The following is a 19155-nucleotide window of genomic DNA, read 5'->3' on the forward strand; positions in this document are numbered from 1 at the left end:
CGGCGCGTTGGACCAACTGGTCACCCCGCGAGAGTCAACAAAGGTGCGGCGGCGCCTCTGCACCATAAATCAGCAGCGTTACGAGCGGCCCGGCAGGGGTGAGAGCAAATGATGAGGGTCAAGTTGAGGATGACAACAAATGCCAAGCGACGCCCAAAATCCAAAATACTTTATCTCTCTTCCGAGATGCCGCCTCTCTCTCTCTCTCTCTCTTTTTTTATTTTTTATTTTTTATTTGAGATCCCCCTCCCGCCTACCCTCGGCTCAGCCCAGCCAGCCACCCACGTAATATCACTTGACACGCCACTCAAGGTCGCTCAATGATTCCGCCTCTGCTCATCCCTGCCCGCTCCATCGCTATTAGGCTGCTCCCGTTTCCCCATCTCACCCCTGAGGGCCATTGTCTGTAACATACATTAGACGCTTGCACTTCCAGAGGGACAACGGGGGCCATTAAATGAACAGCCGATGACAGACAAAGTGGCACCTCCCCATTAGCGCTGTCGCCTGCTGGAGAATGTGCAAGGCGACCTGGATTAAAAGAAACAAAACAAAAAGAGAAAAGAAAGCTGTTGCTTGTCTTGCCGAGGCAAGAAAAACTAAAGCAGGGTATTATTTCAGGTTTGGTTGTTGCTACACACTAAAATAAAAATCCTTTTACTGGAGACACATAGTTGAGATTTATCACATTACGATTAAATAAAAGGGATGCTCGATACCACTTTTTTTCAGGCGGATACCAGTATGGGTACTCAACCCTAGTAATTTGACATTAACTCATTTGCTCTCAAAAACGTATGAATACGTTCTATTTTTAATATTACCAGTGTCCCAAAGACGTATTTATATGTTTTTTTTATTTTTATTTTTTTTTTAATTTATGCTAGAGCATACAGAAGGCTTTGATGCAGCCTTTGAACTGAAGAGAACGGATGAAGCAATGGTAGTTATTACAAAATCGTCCAGCAGGTGGCAGCAGAGTATACAAGTATGCGACAAGCTCTTTTTGCCAGTGTTTTCAACAGGTTTGTGAATAATGATGAAAAACATCTGGTCTTCTAAGTGCTACATGCTAACATTATACTCCTTTGCTTATATGTCTGTCACTAGAAATGGTAGAAAAATCTGAGCAATGCATTACATAAGACAAATGAAAAAAAAAATCAATTAAGTGTCAACTATACAAATGCCATTCCTGCTAGAAAGAAAGTTGATTTTTTTTTTAGATTTGAAGCTTGAAGCTCATCGTTAGAAATGATAAGAATTTTTTTTTTTTACATACCACATACACTGAAAACCCACCTGACAAGGTTTACATATGCCAAATGTAGTTCATACGATTGAGGCGTCTATGAAAATGTGATCTCTAAATTTCATATTCACTCTAATCCTCACAGTAAACTTTCAGCTTTATAGATGCCATGTCATTGGAAAACTTGCCATTTTCGCAAGGCAAAGGCTTCTTACCCGTAGCCTCCGTCCGTAGACGGTGACCTGGCCGCGAGCCTGCTCCTTCCTCTGCCTCCATTCCACCAGATTGAGGCCGTTGTCCAAGGCCAGCGTGATGTTCCGCTTGCTGACGGTGGGGTGGACCGTGCCGGCGAGCAGGTGGGGTTCCGTGTGCAGCGACACCTCCATGCCGTTGGCCAAGGCCAGCCGCAAGGAGCCGTCCAAGCCGATGAAGTAGCTGTTGCGCACTTGATCTGCCAGATATTCAGGTTCAAACAAAGAGGGGCGTTAGAGCTCGCAAAACGAGATTCGGCATGTGATAAGAATCTCCCCCACCCCCCCCCCCATCTTTTCAGTACCAGCACTAATGTATGTATTTGAGTATATTTCAAAGCCTACACTTTTTTTTACTTGAAATGTAGTTTGCAGGTTTGCCTGAGGAAGAACAACCAATCAGCGTACACCTCGTAGCTTCAAGTTGACCCTTTTAGCTTGGCCTTTAAGAGCTTTGCTGGAAATATTTAGAAAAATGCTCATCCTTTGATTTTTTTAACCACTGTGCAAGATTAGTAAACAGAAACAGAACTCATGCAGCAAATTAGCAACATTTCCGCTCAACAGATACATTTCTCACTTTAAATTTTTTTTTTTAATTGTACATTCCAAAAAACGAAACTTAAAACTGATTAATTCAATGTTACAGTTCTATTACGTATAAGTCACTGCCAATGTAGTAGCCGTGGATAGTGTTGGCTTGTTTACAGTGCTAATGCTAGCTTGTAATGCTAGCTTGGGCTTCAGAAGCTTTGTTGAAAATATTTTGAAATACAGTATTCACCTCTGGAAATAAAAATGCTTATCCTGGACTAGCAAACAGAAACAGAGCTCAAGCAGCTGAGAGGATTTAGAAGTGACGCAAAAGCGACATTTCCGCTCGACAGGTACATTTATCACCTCTTTATTATTTCGATTTGATTGTACATTCCCCCAAAATATTAAACTTCAAACCGACAAACTTAGTGTTTGCTGCCAACGTAGCAACAGCAGCTAAACATGAGCTTGTTTACAATGCTAATGCTAGCTCGTATTGCTCGCGCTATTGCTATTCATCACAACAATGGTTTGGTCAGACTCGAGGGGGTAAATTGAGGCTACATTCAAAACTAGGAGTTGAATCTCAACTTAACCTTCCACCTTTTTTTGTTACACAAGTATCTGGACTTCTACTTCAGTCCAGTGTGAGCAGCTACTTGAGCAACCTCTGACAATCACAACATCTCGCGGCTAACGAAAGAGGACATCATCTAATATTCATCTGAGCCAGGGCACAGCGTAATGAGCTAAAACGGCCGCTCAGCGAAATCAAAAAAGAAGAAGCACCTTTCGCAGCGGCAGCAGTATTTAACAGAAACTCTGCAATAACGCAGCGCCCGGCCCGAGGATCAATAGCCAGCGGTGTTCCCAGCGCCCATAAACTTGTATTTTTTTACAACTTTTGCGGCAGCCTCGGGTGATGTCAAAGGAGAGTGAAAACCATCAGAGGAAGAGCGAGCTGAGCTGACCCGCGGAAAACAAAACAAATAAATAATAAAAGCATGACCGCTGTTTACGACGCGGCGCCACATCCAGACTTAATGTTGCTACTCGTCTCGGGTCGGGCGCATTCATCAGGGAAACCCCCAAAAAAAGCCTGCGTATTATCCTCATTAAGAAGCTCTTAATGGCTTGTGAAACATTAATGAGTTCATAGAAGGGCTTGGAAAAAAACAACATACATTCCCACGTGTCGACACGACAGGTTTAAGCGTCTGGAACGCTTCCTTTTGTACACCATAAACAACCAACCCAACATGGGAGCGTTATGCTTTTCCCTCCCGCTGTTGTGCTGACAAGAAAAAGAAATGAGTTGAGTTGGCAGGCTGACCTTTCCTCTTTCCATCATGGAGGTCGACATGGGGCCTGTAGGGGCCAAACGAGGCTGGAAATGCCGCTCAACTGCGCCGACCGCGCTAGTAAACACGTGCGGGCCGGCGGCTTTAAGACAAAGCCGCTAAAAGCTTGGAGTTCTTTTGGAATAATACTGATTTTTGAGCATTATATTACATTATAAGTACATTCTTAACTCATTTGCTCCCAAAAACGTATAAACACGTTCTATTTTAAATATTGCCATGGTCCCAAAAACGTATTTATGTTTTTCTTTAAATATATATATGTTTTTTTATGCTAGCGCAAACAGAAGGCTTTGATGCAGCCCAATGGTAGTTATTACTAAAAATAAAAATAAAGGCCAGCAGATGGCAGCAGAGTATAAGATATCAGCCAGGGCCATGTTGCAAAAGAGCTATTTTTTCAACATGTTTGTGAATCATGATGAAACTATATTCTGATGCAAATTGCTGCAAAACAAAAACAGATACAAACATACTTTTTTTTTCCTGATGAAAGAAGAGAATTTAATCTTTCTTTTGGTAGGTTCCATATTTTTTATAGCAATAGAACACAATATTCTGTGGGCCTTGCAAAATCAGTCAAAATCCAATAAAACAGCCGGGAGCGAAGGGGGTTGCTTCAGTGGCAATGGCTGGGAGTGAATGAATGAATCATCAATGTAAACATCTTTACAAATGTGGCGTTTGCTACAATTAGTTGTCACTTGTTCACAATTCTTTGAGATCCTTATTGCAAATAGATCCGCTATAATTGCCAGCATAAACAACATCGCAGCCCCTGAAAGGTGATGCGGATAATAACCCTCATTATCATTATCATGACTGACAGTAATGTCAGTGGGTGCGTGGGTGGGACATGATAGGATGATAATAGCAGAATATAAGAGGTTAGCAGAAGAGAAGTTGTTGGTACTGCACTCTTTCCAACTTTCTTTGCTTACTTTTCTCTAATTGCAGCATCACAGCACATTCCTGGCCAACTTCCTGCTTTGCCGATTTAAACAATAATTTCCGCATAGAAAATGATGGGACTACGAAATAATAATTGTGTCAACGTGCAAAACTTTTTTACAGGCTAAGATACTTTTTAACATTATTAACTGTCTTACAAGTGTAAGGATGAGTCGACTGATGGGAATATACTAAATCAACGTAATACAACATTCAAGATGGGCTTCTCAAACGTTTTGGGTCCAGGGACTTCGAACGGGGGGTTGAGATATGCTACAAACGTAAACATTCATGACATGTTTTATACAAAGGAACTTAACCATACTCAGTTGAATTAAATTAAATATTGTTAGCTCAACATGGCTGCAAGAAAGGATTTATAAAAGAGCTGTTAGTGTTGCCCATTTATTTGGTTGCTATAATTTGCAACTTTTCCGACCATTTTAGCAAAAAAAAAAAACTGTATTTAACTTAAGTGTAGACATTTGCATTAGATCTTTTAGACTTTGATTCAGGTTTTTATTACATTTATCGCTGAGGTTGCTCCCCAAAACACCCACATTACGTGCAATCTGCAAAGTAGTCAGCTTTATTATTATCATTATTACATGTGTTATATATGTTTTAAAGCTGTCAAAGCCACTACGCACACTTTATATACTGTTCTCATACAGGTATGAACATTTTCTCACATTTCTCTCATTTAATGTTCAAACATTCATAAAAAAAAACAGGCACACTACTGTTTAAAAAAAAAAAAACAAAAGATGTAAAATGGCACTTAAGAATAATCTGCAAAACAGTGAGGCTGCGAAAGGTGAAGCTTGGGAACACTGCACATCTTTGTTTTATTTATTTATTTATTTATATTCTGCGGTTCACATTAACAACATCATCATCAGCTAAAAAAAAAGAAAAAAAAAGTTTTGCTCCCTATTTTAGTAATTGTGTTAAATGAAATTTTATATATCAAAAGTGCTAAGAATGAATACTTATCCTGGTATCATTCTGAAAAAAAGCGGTATCAAACATCCCTTCTTTTTCAGAATAAAACCTCTGCTTTGTTTTGAATGAACACTACCTGCAACGCCCCGACCTTATAACTGTATTTTACTGTTATGTCATTCTGGGTGGTATTTCGAGAGCCCGGTATTTTTTTTTTTGAGGTGGTACTTTAGTTCAGGTGGGCGGTGTGCAGCATTAAGTAATGTGCGATGACAGCTTTAATACAGCCCCTTCTGATTAAAAGGGAGTGCGAGATATACTGGATGTTGGAACCTGAGGAGCATTGTAATTAAACCTCGCCCCGATCTGGCAGCAATCTTTGGAATGGCGACGTGACGGACAAACCTGAGGTTGGAGTTGGGACCTAACAAAATGCAAATTCTTTACTTAACTCATTCAAACCCCAAAACTTTTTTTTTTTAAATACTTTGTCCTTCACTCCCAAAAACGTATTTATACGTTTAATTATTTTTCATTTTTATTTTATGCAAGAGCATACAGAAGGCTTTGATGCAGCATCTGACATGAAAAGGTGGCTTAAAGCAATGGTAGTTATTACAAAAGACGGCCAACAGGAGGCAGCAGAGTATAAGAGATCAATCATGTTGCAAAAAGCTATTTTTGGCAGTGTTTTCACCAGGAATGTGAATATTGATTAAACTTAGCTGTATTCTATTGCTAATTGCTGCAAAACGGAAACAGATACCAATATATTATTTTTCCTGATGAAAGAAGAGACTCTTCTAATCTTTCTTTTGGTCGGTTCCATGTTTTTATAGAAATAGAACACAATATTCTGTGGGCCTTGCAAAATCTGTCAAAATCCAATAAAACAGCCAGGAGCAAAGGGGGTTGCTTCAGTAAAAATGTCTGGGAGTGAATGAGTTAAGTAGAAGATGAATCAGTATTTTTTTTATACGAGTATAGTATCTGTACTTCTACTTAAAACCAGAGTGTGAGTACTTAGCTATCCATCCTTGCGGCATAGACGATGGCCATTTAATTAGCGGGCCAGCTTGCTGGCGCCGATGAGCTGGCAAACATATGTCCGAGACAAGGTCACGACACGGATGTGACCGGCGGCCGGGACGATGGGGAGGGGGGGGGGGGGGGAGAAACCAGAGCTGGACGTCTCAAGTTTCAGCGATGTAAGTAGGACAGGAGCGTAGATGGATGGTGCGAGGGCTCGATAGCCGGTCCAAAAAAGTTCAGCGTCATCAACAAGCGATCGATAAAGCCGTCCGACATAATGGAGGACGTCAGAAGGTGCGAGCGCCCCAACACAAATTGGGGAGTCACGAGCAAAGCCGCGGCGTCTCGTACGCGTCGCCGGCATTGTGTGTCGTGACACAAAATCAATAGACACATCCAATCTTCCTCGAAGCCCGGCGCACTTTCATTTCATTAAGATGTAGGGAAGCAACACGTGTTAGCTTGTTGGTGCCAAAAAAATATGGATGCCACAAAGAGTGGAAAAAACAGGGACAGTTGAAGGAACGGGAACCAAGGAGCATTCACAACGATGATGCAATCGATTCGGAGAATATACACATAAAATAAAATATAAAATGTATTTATTCAGTTGTTATCATTAGCTAATTTAGCTTTTTTTTTGCGAGTCTCTTCACATTGCTAGCAAAGTTATGGGAAGATGTTTTGAATCAGTTGAAACAGTAATCCGCTACTTAACTCATTTGCTCCCAAAAATGTATAAAAAGGTTCTATTTTAAATATTGCCATGGTCCCATAAACGTATTCATACGTTTTTATGTTTTTTATGTTAGAGCAAACAGAAGGCTTTGATAGGTCACTTAAAGCAATGGTAGTTATTTAAAAAAAAAAACGGCCAGCAGGTGGCAGCAGAGCATAAGAGATCAACCAGGGCCATGTTGAAAAAAAGCTATTTTTCCCAGTTTTCAACAGGTTTGTGAATAATGATGAACCTTAGCTATATTCTAATGCTAATTGCTGCAAAATGAAAACAGATACAAATATACATGTACATACATTGCATACATATCCTGATGAAAGAAGAGACTCTAATCTTTCTTTTGGTTGGTTCCATGTTTTTAGAGCAATAGAACACAATATTCTGTGGGCCTTGCAAAATCTGACAAAATCCAGTAAAACAGCCGGGGGGCGAAGGGGGTTGCTTCGGTGAAAATGGCTGGGATTGAATGAGTTAAGTATACGTTACAAATACTTAAGCCTTCTCTGATAAAATGAACCCACCAATTTTCAAACAAAACTACTTGTACTCACCCTGCATAAGCGTGTAGAAGGTGCCCGAGGCCGACAGGTTGGCGGTGATGGTAACGTCCTCCTTGGTGGCGCCCTCGGCTTGGACGCGGACGGCGCTGTCGGCGTCGGCACGGTAGCTGCTCACCCGGCCCGTCGGGTGAGTGACGTTGGTCAGACGGCCGAAACTGTCGTACCTGCGCAAACACGGTGGCGTGTGATTAGCAACAGTTGCAAGAAGGTTTGGGGAACAATGAACAAGAATATTTAAAACTCGTAAAATGATTTTTTTTTTTTTTATTAAATAAAAAAAATATATATTTTATTATACATTTTTAACAAATATAAAAAATGTGTGATTAATTTGTGATTAATAACGAGTTAATCATTGAAGTCATGTGATTAATTACAATAAAGAATTTTAATCGACTGGCACTCCTACTTTTATTATTATTATTATTATTATTACTATTATTATTTTGCCCAGTGCAAGTCTGACGCTAGGCACTGCCTAAACCTGAGCGGGAGCGACTTAGTTAATTTAGACACATGCAAGCATTAAAGTATTGTACTGTATTAAAAAATATATAAACTAATACCGTAATCAAAAAAGAATGTAAGGATTAAACAGTTTTTGCAACATTTTTGATCATGAAACATGAAGACCATCACAACTAAGCTCCTTTTTCGCAGAGCAAAAAATATGGCTTTGAATATTATAACATATTTTCTCTGTATGTGTTGCCACACTATTCAAATCGCGTCTATAACATTTTGCATTATGTGTTAGCATTAAGCTAGCAAATGGTAACAAAAAGTTATGTTGTAAAATCAGTCCTTCTTGTGTGTGACAACCACCCCTCCCCCCTAGGGAACTTAATAACAAAAATTAACTGAGAAACACTTGGGCATCTTTTGAGCGATGGCTACCTAATTTTTTTGCTATTCGGAGAAACGGTAGGACCGAGCCCGACTGCCATTTTGGCCCCGGCGTGATCCCAAAATTGTTAGCAATCACAACACAATCCACTTGGCTACAAACTGTCAGAGGAGAGATGAAGAGCCAGTCATCACAATGCTGTCAAAGTGCCTCAAACGGCTTAACAGACGAGCGGCGCATCGCCTCATCTCATTAAGCGGCGGCGAGGTGCGGCCCCGGCCTCCTCCACCTGCGCCTAAAAAGCGGCGTTTATGACACGTGGCGAAACACGACGGGGCCAGATTGTTTCATCTCGCTCCCGACGGCACATCAGTGGCGAACAATTTGAAAGCTGTCACCAACGCCACTGTTCCAGAATGCGGCCGACGCGAGCGCTACATTACGCGAGGATGAGGAGTGATCACGCGTGCTGAATAGCGATTGAAAAGGAACCCTCTTTGCATGTTGCCGCCTGCCACAGCAAAGCCTCTAATAAATGAGGCTGGCGGGGCGGGCGCTGGTTTATTTCCTCAGCGCTGCCATCTCAAATATCCAATATGGACAGGAAGAGCGGGAGAGGAATCATCTCCCGGAGATAAAAGTAATCCGAGCCGAGCCGCACTACGGGAGCAGTTTAGTCTTCCACTTCCGAAGACGCTAAATGCTAAAGTCATTTGTAGCTAAAGACGTCTCCTCCCCCCACCACGCTTTGTTTAGGGAGCAAGGCCTGCTGCCAATAGTAAACACACATTTGCTAAAAATATGGTTTATTTTTTGTCCCTGCAAACAACGCAAATTATTTTAAATTGACAAAGTAGGGAATGCACAAATAAATTGTGATTCAGTTACTGGTTTTGCCAAAAACATTCTTTTTTTTCTTCTTCTTCTGGAGAGCTCAGTATTGTTCATTCGGTAAATGTCAAAAATGTTTTTCAATACTTTGTTCAACACTCCCAAAAACGTATTTATATATATTTTTTAATTGTATTTATTTTTTATGCTAGAACATACATGAGGCTGTGGTACAGCTTCTGACATGAAGAGGTCGCTTAATGCAATGGTAGTTATTACAAAACACGGCCAGCAGGTGGCAGCAGAGTATAAGAGATCAACCACGGCCATGTTGCAAAAAAGCCCATTTCCCCAGCATTTTCAACAGGTTTGTGAATAACGATGAACCTTAGCTATATTCTAATGCTAATTACTACGTAACGGAAAAAGATACAAACATGACTTTTTTTCCTGAGGAAAAAAAGAGACTCTAATCTTTCTTTTGGTAGGTTCCATGTTTTTATAGCAATAGAACACAATATTCTGTAGGCCTTGCAAAATCAGTCAAAATCCAGTAGAACAGCTAGGAGCAAAGGGGGCTGCTTCAGTGAAAATGGCTGGGAGTGAATGAGTTAAGTAAAAACTGATGTTTGCAAATGTTTTTCACTCAACGACGATCAGCCCGCTTTCATGGCGAACCAAAGAAATCTGAGAATATTTACTGTTGAGAATGTGAAATGCTAAAGGATTTGGAATTTTTTTTAATTAAACAAGACCTCTAAATGATTATTCGTTTATCGAAAATAACAATAGATTATTTTGATAATCGTATCGTTGAAGGGCTTCACACGTGTTATTCCTATTTTCGCATGATTTTTACAATGATTGACATCATTCCAATTCAACATATTCCAAAAAGTCATGTTTTTCACTCCAAATATCCCCATCCATTCCAATTGAGGCCAAATTTCCCCCAAAACTTATTTAGCATTAATTTCCCTTAGTACATTCAAAATAAGAGATTCAGAATACATAAATAAATAAATCGATTCTCGTAAGAATCGCAATTCTCATTTAGTATGATTCAGAATTTATTTTAAATGTCCCAAAATCGATTTTATTTATATTATCTTGCCCTTGGAACGCTGTTCATGTTTTAACCGATTTGGCCACTTAGGGGCAGTGTGGTTCCGTGTGTTCTGATACACAGTTAAGTTGTAGCCACATTAGAGAGTAGAAGGGAAAAGTCGCGATCAAGTTAAGCCAATAAAAAAAAAAATTGCAGTGAAGGGGGAGCATATGCCGGTGAATAATGTTAAGATGTTTCTCTGTATACATTCCTGAAGCGTTTGGTATGAATAGCCATTCTTTTGTGTGATAATAGTGCAGCGAGTAGCGCGCTAATTAGCATTAGCGAGTCAGACTGGAGTAGATCATGACGATTCTTTGCACATCTATAAATTGAAGCAGAAATTCTTGTCAATCAAACCTCAGGACACAACGGCTCATGACTTGGGGGAGAACGGGGATCGAACAGCCGACCTTCTGGTTACTGAACCGCCGTCTACACCAGTGGCATTTGGAGTGACAGCTATGATGGAGTTTGTTTTTATTTGGATTATTATTTTTTTGTCACCCAAATTCAAAACAGCCTCGTTGGGTCTCAGCTGTCTTTTGGCTCGCTTGCTGTGGTCAAGAGGGGGAAGGTTGTTGTTGATGCGTACTGCCTTCCCGTCGGATGCCCACGAGTCCCTTCATATTGCATCACATCTGTGTCACGCGCCAGCTCCGTGACCTTTCGCGTGGAAGCGAGGAAGGGGGGGGGGGGGTGTCCCCAATAACAATAGACTGGACATTGCGCCTCGCCGTCCTCCCGGCGTAGCCGCTAATCGCTAACTCGAGTGCCACGCAGAGTCGAGAATGTCAGGATGCGTCTGAGTGAAGATTGTGGAAACAATAACAGGAGGCCAGCAGTCATGTGACCACTTCAGTCTACTTCCAAATACCGATTTATGGCTGGAGTCCGCCTATAGGAAAGTAGTAGCCTAAAGTTTTGATTTGTTGCAGCATTTTGTTCAGTTTTTTTTCCCCTGTGACTGCAACATATGAGCATGGCTGAAAAAATACAAACACAAAAGTTGAGAGGCGAGATTTTCAATTCTGACAACTCCCACTGCAGTCCCCCGAGGAGACGGAGTGACCTTCAAAGCTAATTATGGAAGGAAAACAAACACTCGTTATTGGCTGAGATTAAACATTGATGAGCGGACTGGCACAGGTAGGTAAATAATATGAGCTTTTTTTCCCCCCCACAAATGGAACATTTGCCGGTGCCGCTGCATGACTTCGGACCAGAATGCCATTTAAAAAAACGTGTGTGATTACGATGAATTGTATTGTTTTGGAACGATTACATAATGCAATTTATGGATGATATTAATAGCAAGAGCAGCCACGACTGAGTGAATTGAACAGAAAGTAGCCTGTGGTGTCTTTCAAACATGATTAAAAGCTAATTTATTCATGGATCACATTAGCTTGAAGGACAAAGGCTGGTCTGTTTTTTTCTAAGTACGACACACACAGCACTCACACTGAAAAACCACAAACTCACTACAAAGACATTGTTAAATAATTATGCTCGACAGTGGATGTGGTGACGTCTTGATGCAGGTCTTGATGTCGGATCTCTCTCAGGCCAACGTTGGAAAAAGTACGATCCGTTCTTTAATTCTTTAATCCAGCTCACGTAGCATTTGCATTATCAAGAGTCTTGTGGCATTTGTAGCATTATTTTGTCATGTTTTCACATTTAAGTTCCTTTTTTTGTAAATGCAAAATTAAATTGAGGTTTGTTAACCACTAACTGATTCCTGTAGCTGGCTGCGTAACATCGTTTTGGATTTGACAATAGCACAAGCTCCAGAGATAAATAGTTGGGGTGAATCTTGGCTTGTCTCGCCGATTCTGAGGAAGAGAAATGCCAACACATTGAAAGTGGGACGCAGCGTATGTGTCGGGGTAAGTCGTGGAAAATGTGTTGCGATGGTGAGAAAATATAACCCAGTTCCATAGAGTGAAAAAGCCAGACGACTCATGCAGTGCGGAGCCATCACACCGCAGAAGCGTGCGACCATGAGAATATTGAGAGGGGACTCCGCCGCTGCAGGTGGCGCTGTACACCATAGAGATGTGATCCAGCAGTAATTTAAAAGAAGAAGAAGAGGAAGACCAGGAAGTGACTGCGCCGTGCGATGACGTCATATGAGTTTTCTTTTGTAATTCTTAATAAACTGTAGAGTTTCTTTGCTGTTTTCCATCTAAAATTGCGTTCATATTCGCTTATTTAATTTTAATTTGATTTGTGTTTTGTCTTCCCCCCAAACATACCTTACTTTATCGTCCAACATTGCTTTGGGACTACAAACGTACGTGTGACGTAATCTCCAGTCAAAACGTGCGACGTGTATCCGGTCTTTCAACAGCCAAATTTAGCATTTTCCTTTTTTCGACACACTTCCAAATCCACGCCCTCTAACTGTAAAAACTTTTGTTGCAAATTTTGGGCCCTTTTTTTCTAATTTCTAGCGTTTCCATTCAGTTTTTGTGATTTTCGCATTTCTTGAAAATTCGAATAACAATTGTGGATGATAACCCAACTACTGTTCTGCTTGACGTTTCTTTTCCCAAAAAGCTCTTTTTCTCCACTTTTTGGTCAGAAACGGGTGTTTTGGTGAGACCTTCTCATGTTCTACAACTGATTATTAAAGAATAGAAAAAGGCAGAGAGATAAATTTTTGGGGGTGAAAGAAGAGGGCCTAGTGTTAGTTAAAATTTTCTGTGGGTCTTGAAAAGATCAGTAAAACTGCTCTAAAATGGCTGCCAACATGAGGAACCTCTGTTTTGAAAATGGCCGGCAGTGAATGAGTTAACATTTAAAAAAAATATGTTTTCCATATTTTTTTAAATCTCATTTACGAATGACCTGGCCCATCTGTCCGCTTTAAAAATCAAATGTAGCCCTTGAGCACCAAAGTGGGCCCATCCCCTCATGGGACCGTGCAGATGTACCGAAAAGCAGCCGGTAAGCGCACTGGACCAATCAGATCTTTCCGTGTCGATTTAGCCCTACACATGCGCTGCCATCTTGCGAGCGCGCAGACCAAATCAAAGACAGGTGATGAGTGTCAGCTCGGATAAAAGCGAGCGTCTGATGATTCATCAGGCCCGTCTATTCCTCCGGCGAGGGGAAGCAGATGTCTGATCAGCGCCGTCCGCTTCATCACATTTCTTTCTTCCTTTTCGGAACGCCACGCGCTCCCCTCGTGCCGGCTATTAAGCGACGGGACAGATTTGCCTCCTGGAAGTGGCGGCAAAACGGAATCCCGTGTTCCAGCGCGCCCCTGGCTACTCCGATGAGCATATACGCTGTGTCATTACATGCCAGAGAGCAGACGAGGACGTCTCTATAGCAGGCGCTAATCCTGTTTTAGGCGATAACAGAAATGGGATTACGTCTGTATTGGCGCCGCTCTTGCCCAGTGAGTGATGTTCACGGCAATGTGTTGGAGACGGGAGGTTGTGAACTCAGATAAACAGCTCCGATGGCAGCGCAGGTGGCCGCAACACTAACACGTTAGACCCTTACCCTAACCTTTAACCTCACCTTGACCCTCACTCACATTTGGGTCAAAAATAACCCAATTATTGATCCACTTCATGGGTCAATTTGACTCAACTTTTTGGGTTGTTTTATACAAAATGACCCAACTTTTTGATCCAAGTAAAGGATCTGACCAATATTTATGAGTTGCTTTACACTAAAAGACCCATTTCTTGATTCAAAGTTGGGTCAAATCGACCCAAGTAGAGGATCCATTTTGACCTCTAGTTGGGTTATTTTTTATCCAAGTGTATTTAGAGTGTACATTTAAACTACAGCGGAACCTCAATTTATCGGACTAATTGGGTGAAGGGCTCATCAAGCAGAGCAGATGGCGTGGAAGTACTTTGTATCATGGTCTAAAAAGTACTTTTTTCATAGCTTGAAACGGAAACATTTTAAAGATTCTCCAAACTTGGCGGTTGTGGGGCAAATAACGGCGTGCATCTCGTCGTATTCATGAGCCAACATGTTTGCGTTTCATTTTTTTCCATTAGATGCCATAGATAAGGACTTTAAAAAAGAAAAATAACTGCACTGTGCCAACAATAACATGGTCGAGAGACGTAGACGAGACGCTCCAGTAAAAACAACAGCCACGGGTAAAAAAACGGTCGATACGATAGCTGCGTGCCTGCGGCAGATCCTAAGCTAACGTCGATGCGCCGTTACATTTCAAGGGACGCCTGCTTACATGGCCGCCCTGTCCGTCCATCATTGTTTTGATGGGAAAGTAGCCCCTGCCAACATGGCCGCCACACTGAAACACTTTTTAGCCTGCTGTCGTCTACTTTAAATTCTGTTTATCTATGACAAGAGATCAGCACAAGCCAGAAATGTTTGACCAATCTCCGCCCGTTGATGGCGCCACAGTGCCACTTACTAGTGCTTCAGAAAATTGTGGCCAATTCTGGAACAAACAGACTTTGAAACGTACTTACAGATGGGCATGTTGCGGGGATTGGACACTATTTTCTGCCTAACATTGGTTCTGGGTCCATAAAATGGTGGTTCCACTGTATGTTCTCTGCCGTCACGGTAGCAGGCATTGCTTGAAACTATTTTTTTTTCCCGATGCATTTCACAGCTTGCAAAGTTTTCCCATGGCTTCGTGACTGGCTGCTGAGCCTCGAAGGCTCAAAGGAGTGCATGTGTTTCCCCGGCAGTGTCGATTGAAGGTTCCACTGCCTGGACCAGCTCCAGAGTCCACAATGAACAGCAGCCTGTTATTCACATACACACTGCACAGTGCACTCGACCCCGAATGAATCGAATAAACCCATTTTGAAGCCTCTGCAGCCAAGGTCCGTACCATCCCAAAAAAACAGCCAAAAGATCTGACATAAAAGACGACTTACTCAAAGAAAGTGGTCCACCCGTTCTCGTTGGTCTTGGTCGCAAGCAGCCCGGAGCTCCCGTGATACGTCATGACCGCGAGCACCTGGCCCTGCGCCGCCAGGCTTTTCAGAGCGTTGTTGGTGCCCACGGTGAACCAAAAGGTCTGCCCGTCGGGCGTCATGATCCACAGGGGCATCCCGGTGGTGTCCCGTCTGACCGTCACCACGTTCTTGTTCTTGTCCGTGATGGTGCTAAGCTGGCCCGCCCCCGAGTAGGTCAGATTGTACAGGTGGTCGCCCGTGGTCAGACTCTGGGTGAACACGTGGCTGCCGTTGGCGTCGAACAGATAGAGCTCGTCGTTGATTGGCGACGACACCTCGTACATGTTGAGGGGGCTCAGGTAGGGCTTGTTCTTGCGCACGTAGCGGATGCGGATGTTGCCCAAGTCGGCGATGTAAAGCTCCCCGTCCGGGCACACCGCCAAGGACGATGGCGCGTTGAGCTTGGCGTCCTTGGCGTAGCCCTCGTCGCCGGAGTAGCAATCGCAGTTGGCGTCGTTCTTGCAGTCGCAGCCGCTCGGCGCCCCCGCCACCAGCGAGATCTCACCGTTGCTGGACACCCGCCGCACCCGGTTGATCTTCTTCTCGTCCGACTCGGCGATGTACAGCACGCCGGTGTGGGACACGGCCAGCGTGTTGGCCGACTCCAGGGTGGCGTGGACGGCCACCTTGCTCATGAGGAAGTGGTCGATGCCGGGAACTTGGCAGTGCATGGGCCTGCCCGCCACGATGCGCACTTGGTGGTTCTCGGAGATCTGGAGCACCACGTTGTTGTCCAGGACGTACAGCGAGTTGTCCAGGGGGCTCACCGCAAGGTCCGTTGGCCACTCCAGGCGAACCTGAGGGCAAAACACCAGGAACATCAGAAAATTCTGCAGGATCAGCTCAGTTTTGCCTGCTGTGGTACGGTTTGGATGTGACAGACTTGGTGGGACTGCAATAGCTGCATTAGCTAGCTTAGTAGCAAGAAAACCATTCTCACCTATACGCTGAAAAACTCTTTTCTTTGCGAAAAGCCCTAAGATGCCACCAAATGCCACTGAAGACCTAACTGATAGGATAGAAGTCAAAGAAGGAGTCAAGGAATCTTGACTGTTTTGGGATCTTTGGATGTCAGGGAAGAACTTTAACCTGGGTTGTTAGCAGAAGAAAGCGCAGAAGAAGTAACACTACTGTAAGGGCAGCGTTATAAAATATGTTTTGGGGTCATAGTTTGCGGTATAAACTAGTAAGATTCTTGAGGGTCTACTATACCTAGGCAAAAACTCATGAAGCTTTGTCAGGGCTGGCAAGGATTATTGTGCAGTTTCTTAAAACTCATTTACTCCTAGCCATCACTGAAGCAACCACCATCGCTCCCAGCTGTTTTACTGGATTTTGACTGATTTTGCAAGGCCCACAGAACATTGTGTTCTATTGGTATAAAAACATGGAACCTACCAAAAGAAAGATTAGAGTCTATTTTTTCATCAGGAAAAAAAAGGCATATTTGCATATGTTTCCATTATTCACAAACCTGCTGAAAACACTGTCAAAAAGAGCTTGTTGCAACATGGCCCTGGCTGATCTCTTATACTCTTTGTCACCTGCTGGCCGTTCTTTTTTGTAATATAATATAATATGTAAATTCATGTTAGAAGCTGCATCAAAGCCTTCTGTATGCTCTTGCATAAAAAAAACATTTAAAAAACGTATGAATACGGGTTAAAAATGTCTTAGTAGACCCTTGTCGAAAGTTTAACCTCTACGGAAATTGGGAGGCATATCTAACTGCCTAAGACCCACAAAAAACCAGGAAGTCGGCTATTTTGATTTGACTTTTGGCCTCATTTTTGGGGTTCTATCGAGGTCATATTTTATTGATTATTATTATTATTATTCCGATCGTCTTCAACCTTTGGGTCTTTCATCTAAAGATGTTGAAGACGAAAACTTATTGAAAGCTTTTATTTCGTTGCGGACTTGTAAAGAAAAGTGATGCTGGTTTTGAGGCGAACACTCATGAAACTTTACACACATAATGCCTGTTAGTGTTATTGTCTATCAGTACCCCAACGGGCAATTACCTGCCAGGCTTGCGAGGGCCCTTTATAGCTGCTCGTAGCTCTAGTTACCCTTGTTTTTTTGGCTGTACCCCCCATGAATAGTCGGGGTTTACTGTACCACATTGTGAAATGATTTCCCCAAAACCCCAAATCCTCCTGCTTGATGGAAACAAGGCTTGACATATTTGAAAGTGGATGTCGGGCCTTCAAGGGAGCAAAAAGTGAAAACATACCTGCTAAAAAAAAAAAAAAAAAGAGTTATCTCATCGATTGCGTTTTTGAAAAAAAAAACAAAAAAAAACAGTAATTATCTGATAAGGACAAAAGTGGTGCCAAGTGTAGTGTTAAAAGCGGAAACATGCTCTTTACAGTATGATCTAAAGATAGCTGAAAAAAAAGGGGCAGCGTGAGGAGTGATAAGCATCAGATGAACAGCGGCCATTTTTAAAGAAGCGGAAATGCCGCGTCCACTCCTCGCCACCTCCAGCGCTTTACTGGAGGCGGCTGATTAATTCCATCAGGAACGGAGATGAAGCCGGAGTACACCGGAAGGCCGCGGCCGCCTCGGGCCTTGTCAATTAATTTCTATTGTTCCACTGACAATGCGGCAGGCTTTTCGCATTGTGTTCACGCTCAATGTCACTTAATTATTCTTAAGCAGATATCAGGATTTCAATAGGAGGTTGATTAAAAAACCCTTTTTATGCATACTAGCAGGTTGTTGTTTTTGTGCAACTGATGAGACAAACACGTTGATTAATATGTTTTTAAACGTGAAAGTACATTTGCGGCAAATGTTCCAACCCTTTGTCATTTTCAGTAAAACTGAACATTGTTCTGCTTGTATAGACAGAAGTTGATTTTCTTCTTGTGGTTTTGTGGAAAGAAGATGAAAAAACGGGAAAATGAAACTGACTGCGGTGGCAATGTTACATGACCAAAAAGCACCATTCAAGGCTTGGTACGGTATTTTGACTTCATTTTAACTTTATGAAACAGTACGCTCATATGACAATGATAATAATAATTTAATAGTATTATAAATACACTAATATAGAAGACAATATTTTATTTTGGACATTTTATGACACTTACAGACGCTCCCCTACTTACGAACATTCGAGTTGCGAACAACGGTACATACGAACATGTCTGCGCGTACAGTATGTCGAAAAATGTTCGGAAAGAGATGCTGTAAGTTAGATTTTGTATTGCGCGTAGTGCTTCTTTCCGCCGCTAATACCGACGATTGGCGCTGTGAGAGCTCATTGGAGGCTGAGCAACGTGGCGAGGAGGAGGAGGAAGAAAACGCCGGTCCCCATGAAGCAGGACATAACTTTTGAAGCCGATTCCAGCGACGACGAAGAATCTCTCATGATATAAAATACTCCTCTTCCTCCTCCTCCATCATCTCCTTAAGCATCAAGTACATCTTCCAAAAGTAAGTTAAACTTCATTTTATTTATCTTATTACGTACATGTACATACTGTGTGTGTGTCTCGCTCTCTCTAACATACGTAGTACAGTACTGTACGTATTCTCTCCATTTTATTAAGTTTTTTTCAGTACAAACCAATGCAGGTTACTTGTACAAGCCTTAAACATACTTATATAAACCTTCAATATACTTATATAGGCTTTAAACATAAATTATAATACAAAATATAGCACTGAAGCAACTTACGAACAAATTCACCTTACGAACGATCGTCCGGAACGTAACTCGTTCGTAAGGTGGGGAGCGTCTGTATTACACTTAATATA

General features: G+C 42.2%; 1 protein-coding gene across 9 annotated transcripts in view; it reads right to left on the minus strand.

Annotated features, from left to right (window-relative positions):
- The window catches only part of tenm4 (teneurin transmembrane protein 4), a 310021-nt gene that overhangs the window by 21188 nt on the left and 269678 nt on the right, over positions 1 to 19155 (minus strand). For all 9 annotated transcript variants that reach the window (XM_077565526.1, XM_077565535.1, XM_077565531.1 and 6 more), the window contains 3 exons: positions 15307 to 16184; positions 7620 to 7792; positions 1468 to 1703 (listed from right to left, as the gene is read on the minus strand). In XM_077565526.1, the coding sequence (XP_077421652.1) occupies positions 1468 to 1703; positions 7620 to 7792; positions 15307 to 16184 (1287 nt within the window). The remainder of the gene's footprint in view (positions 1 to 1467; positions 1704 to 7619; positions 7793 to 15306; positions 16185 to 19155) is intronic.

This window comes from Vanacampus margaritifer, chromosome 5 (genome assembly GCF_051991255.1).
Source record: "Vanacampus margaritifer isolate UIUO_Vmar chromosome 5, RoL_Vmar_1.0, whole genome shotgun sequence".
NCBI lineage: Eukaryota > Metazoa > Chordata > Actinopteri > Syngnathiformes > Syngnathidae > Vanacampus > Vanacampus margaritifer.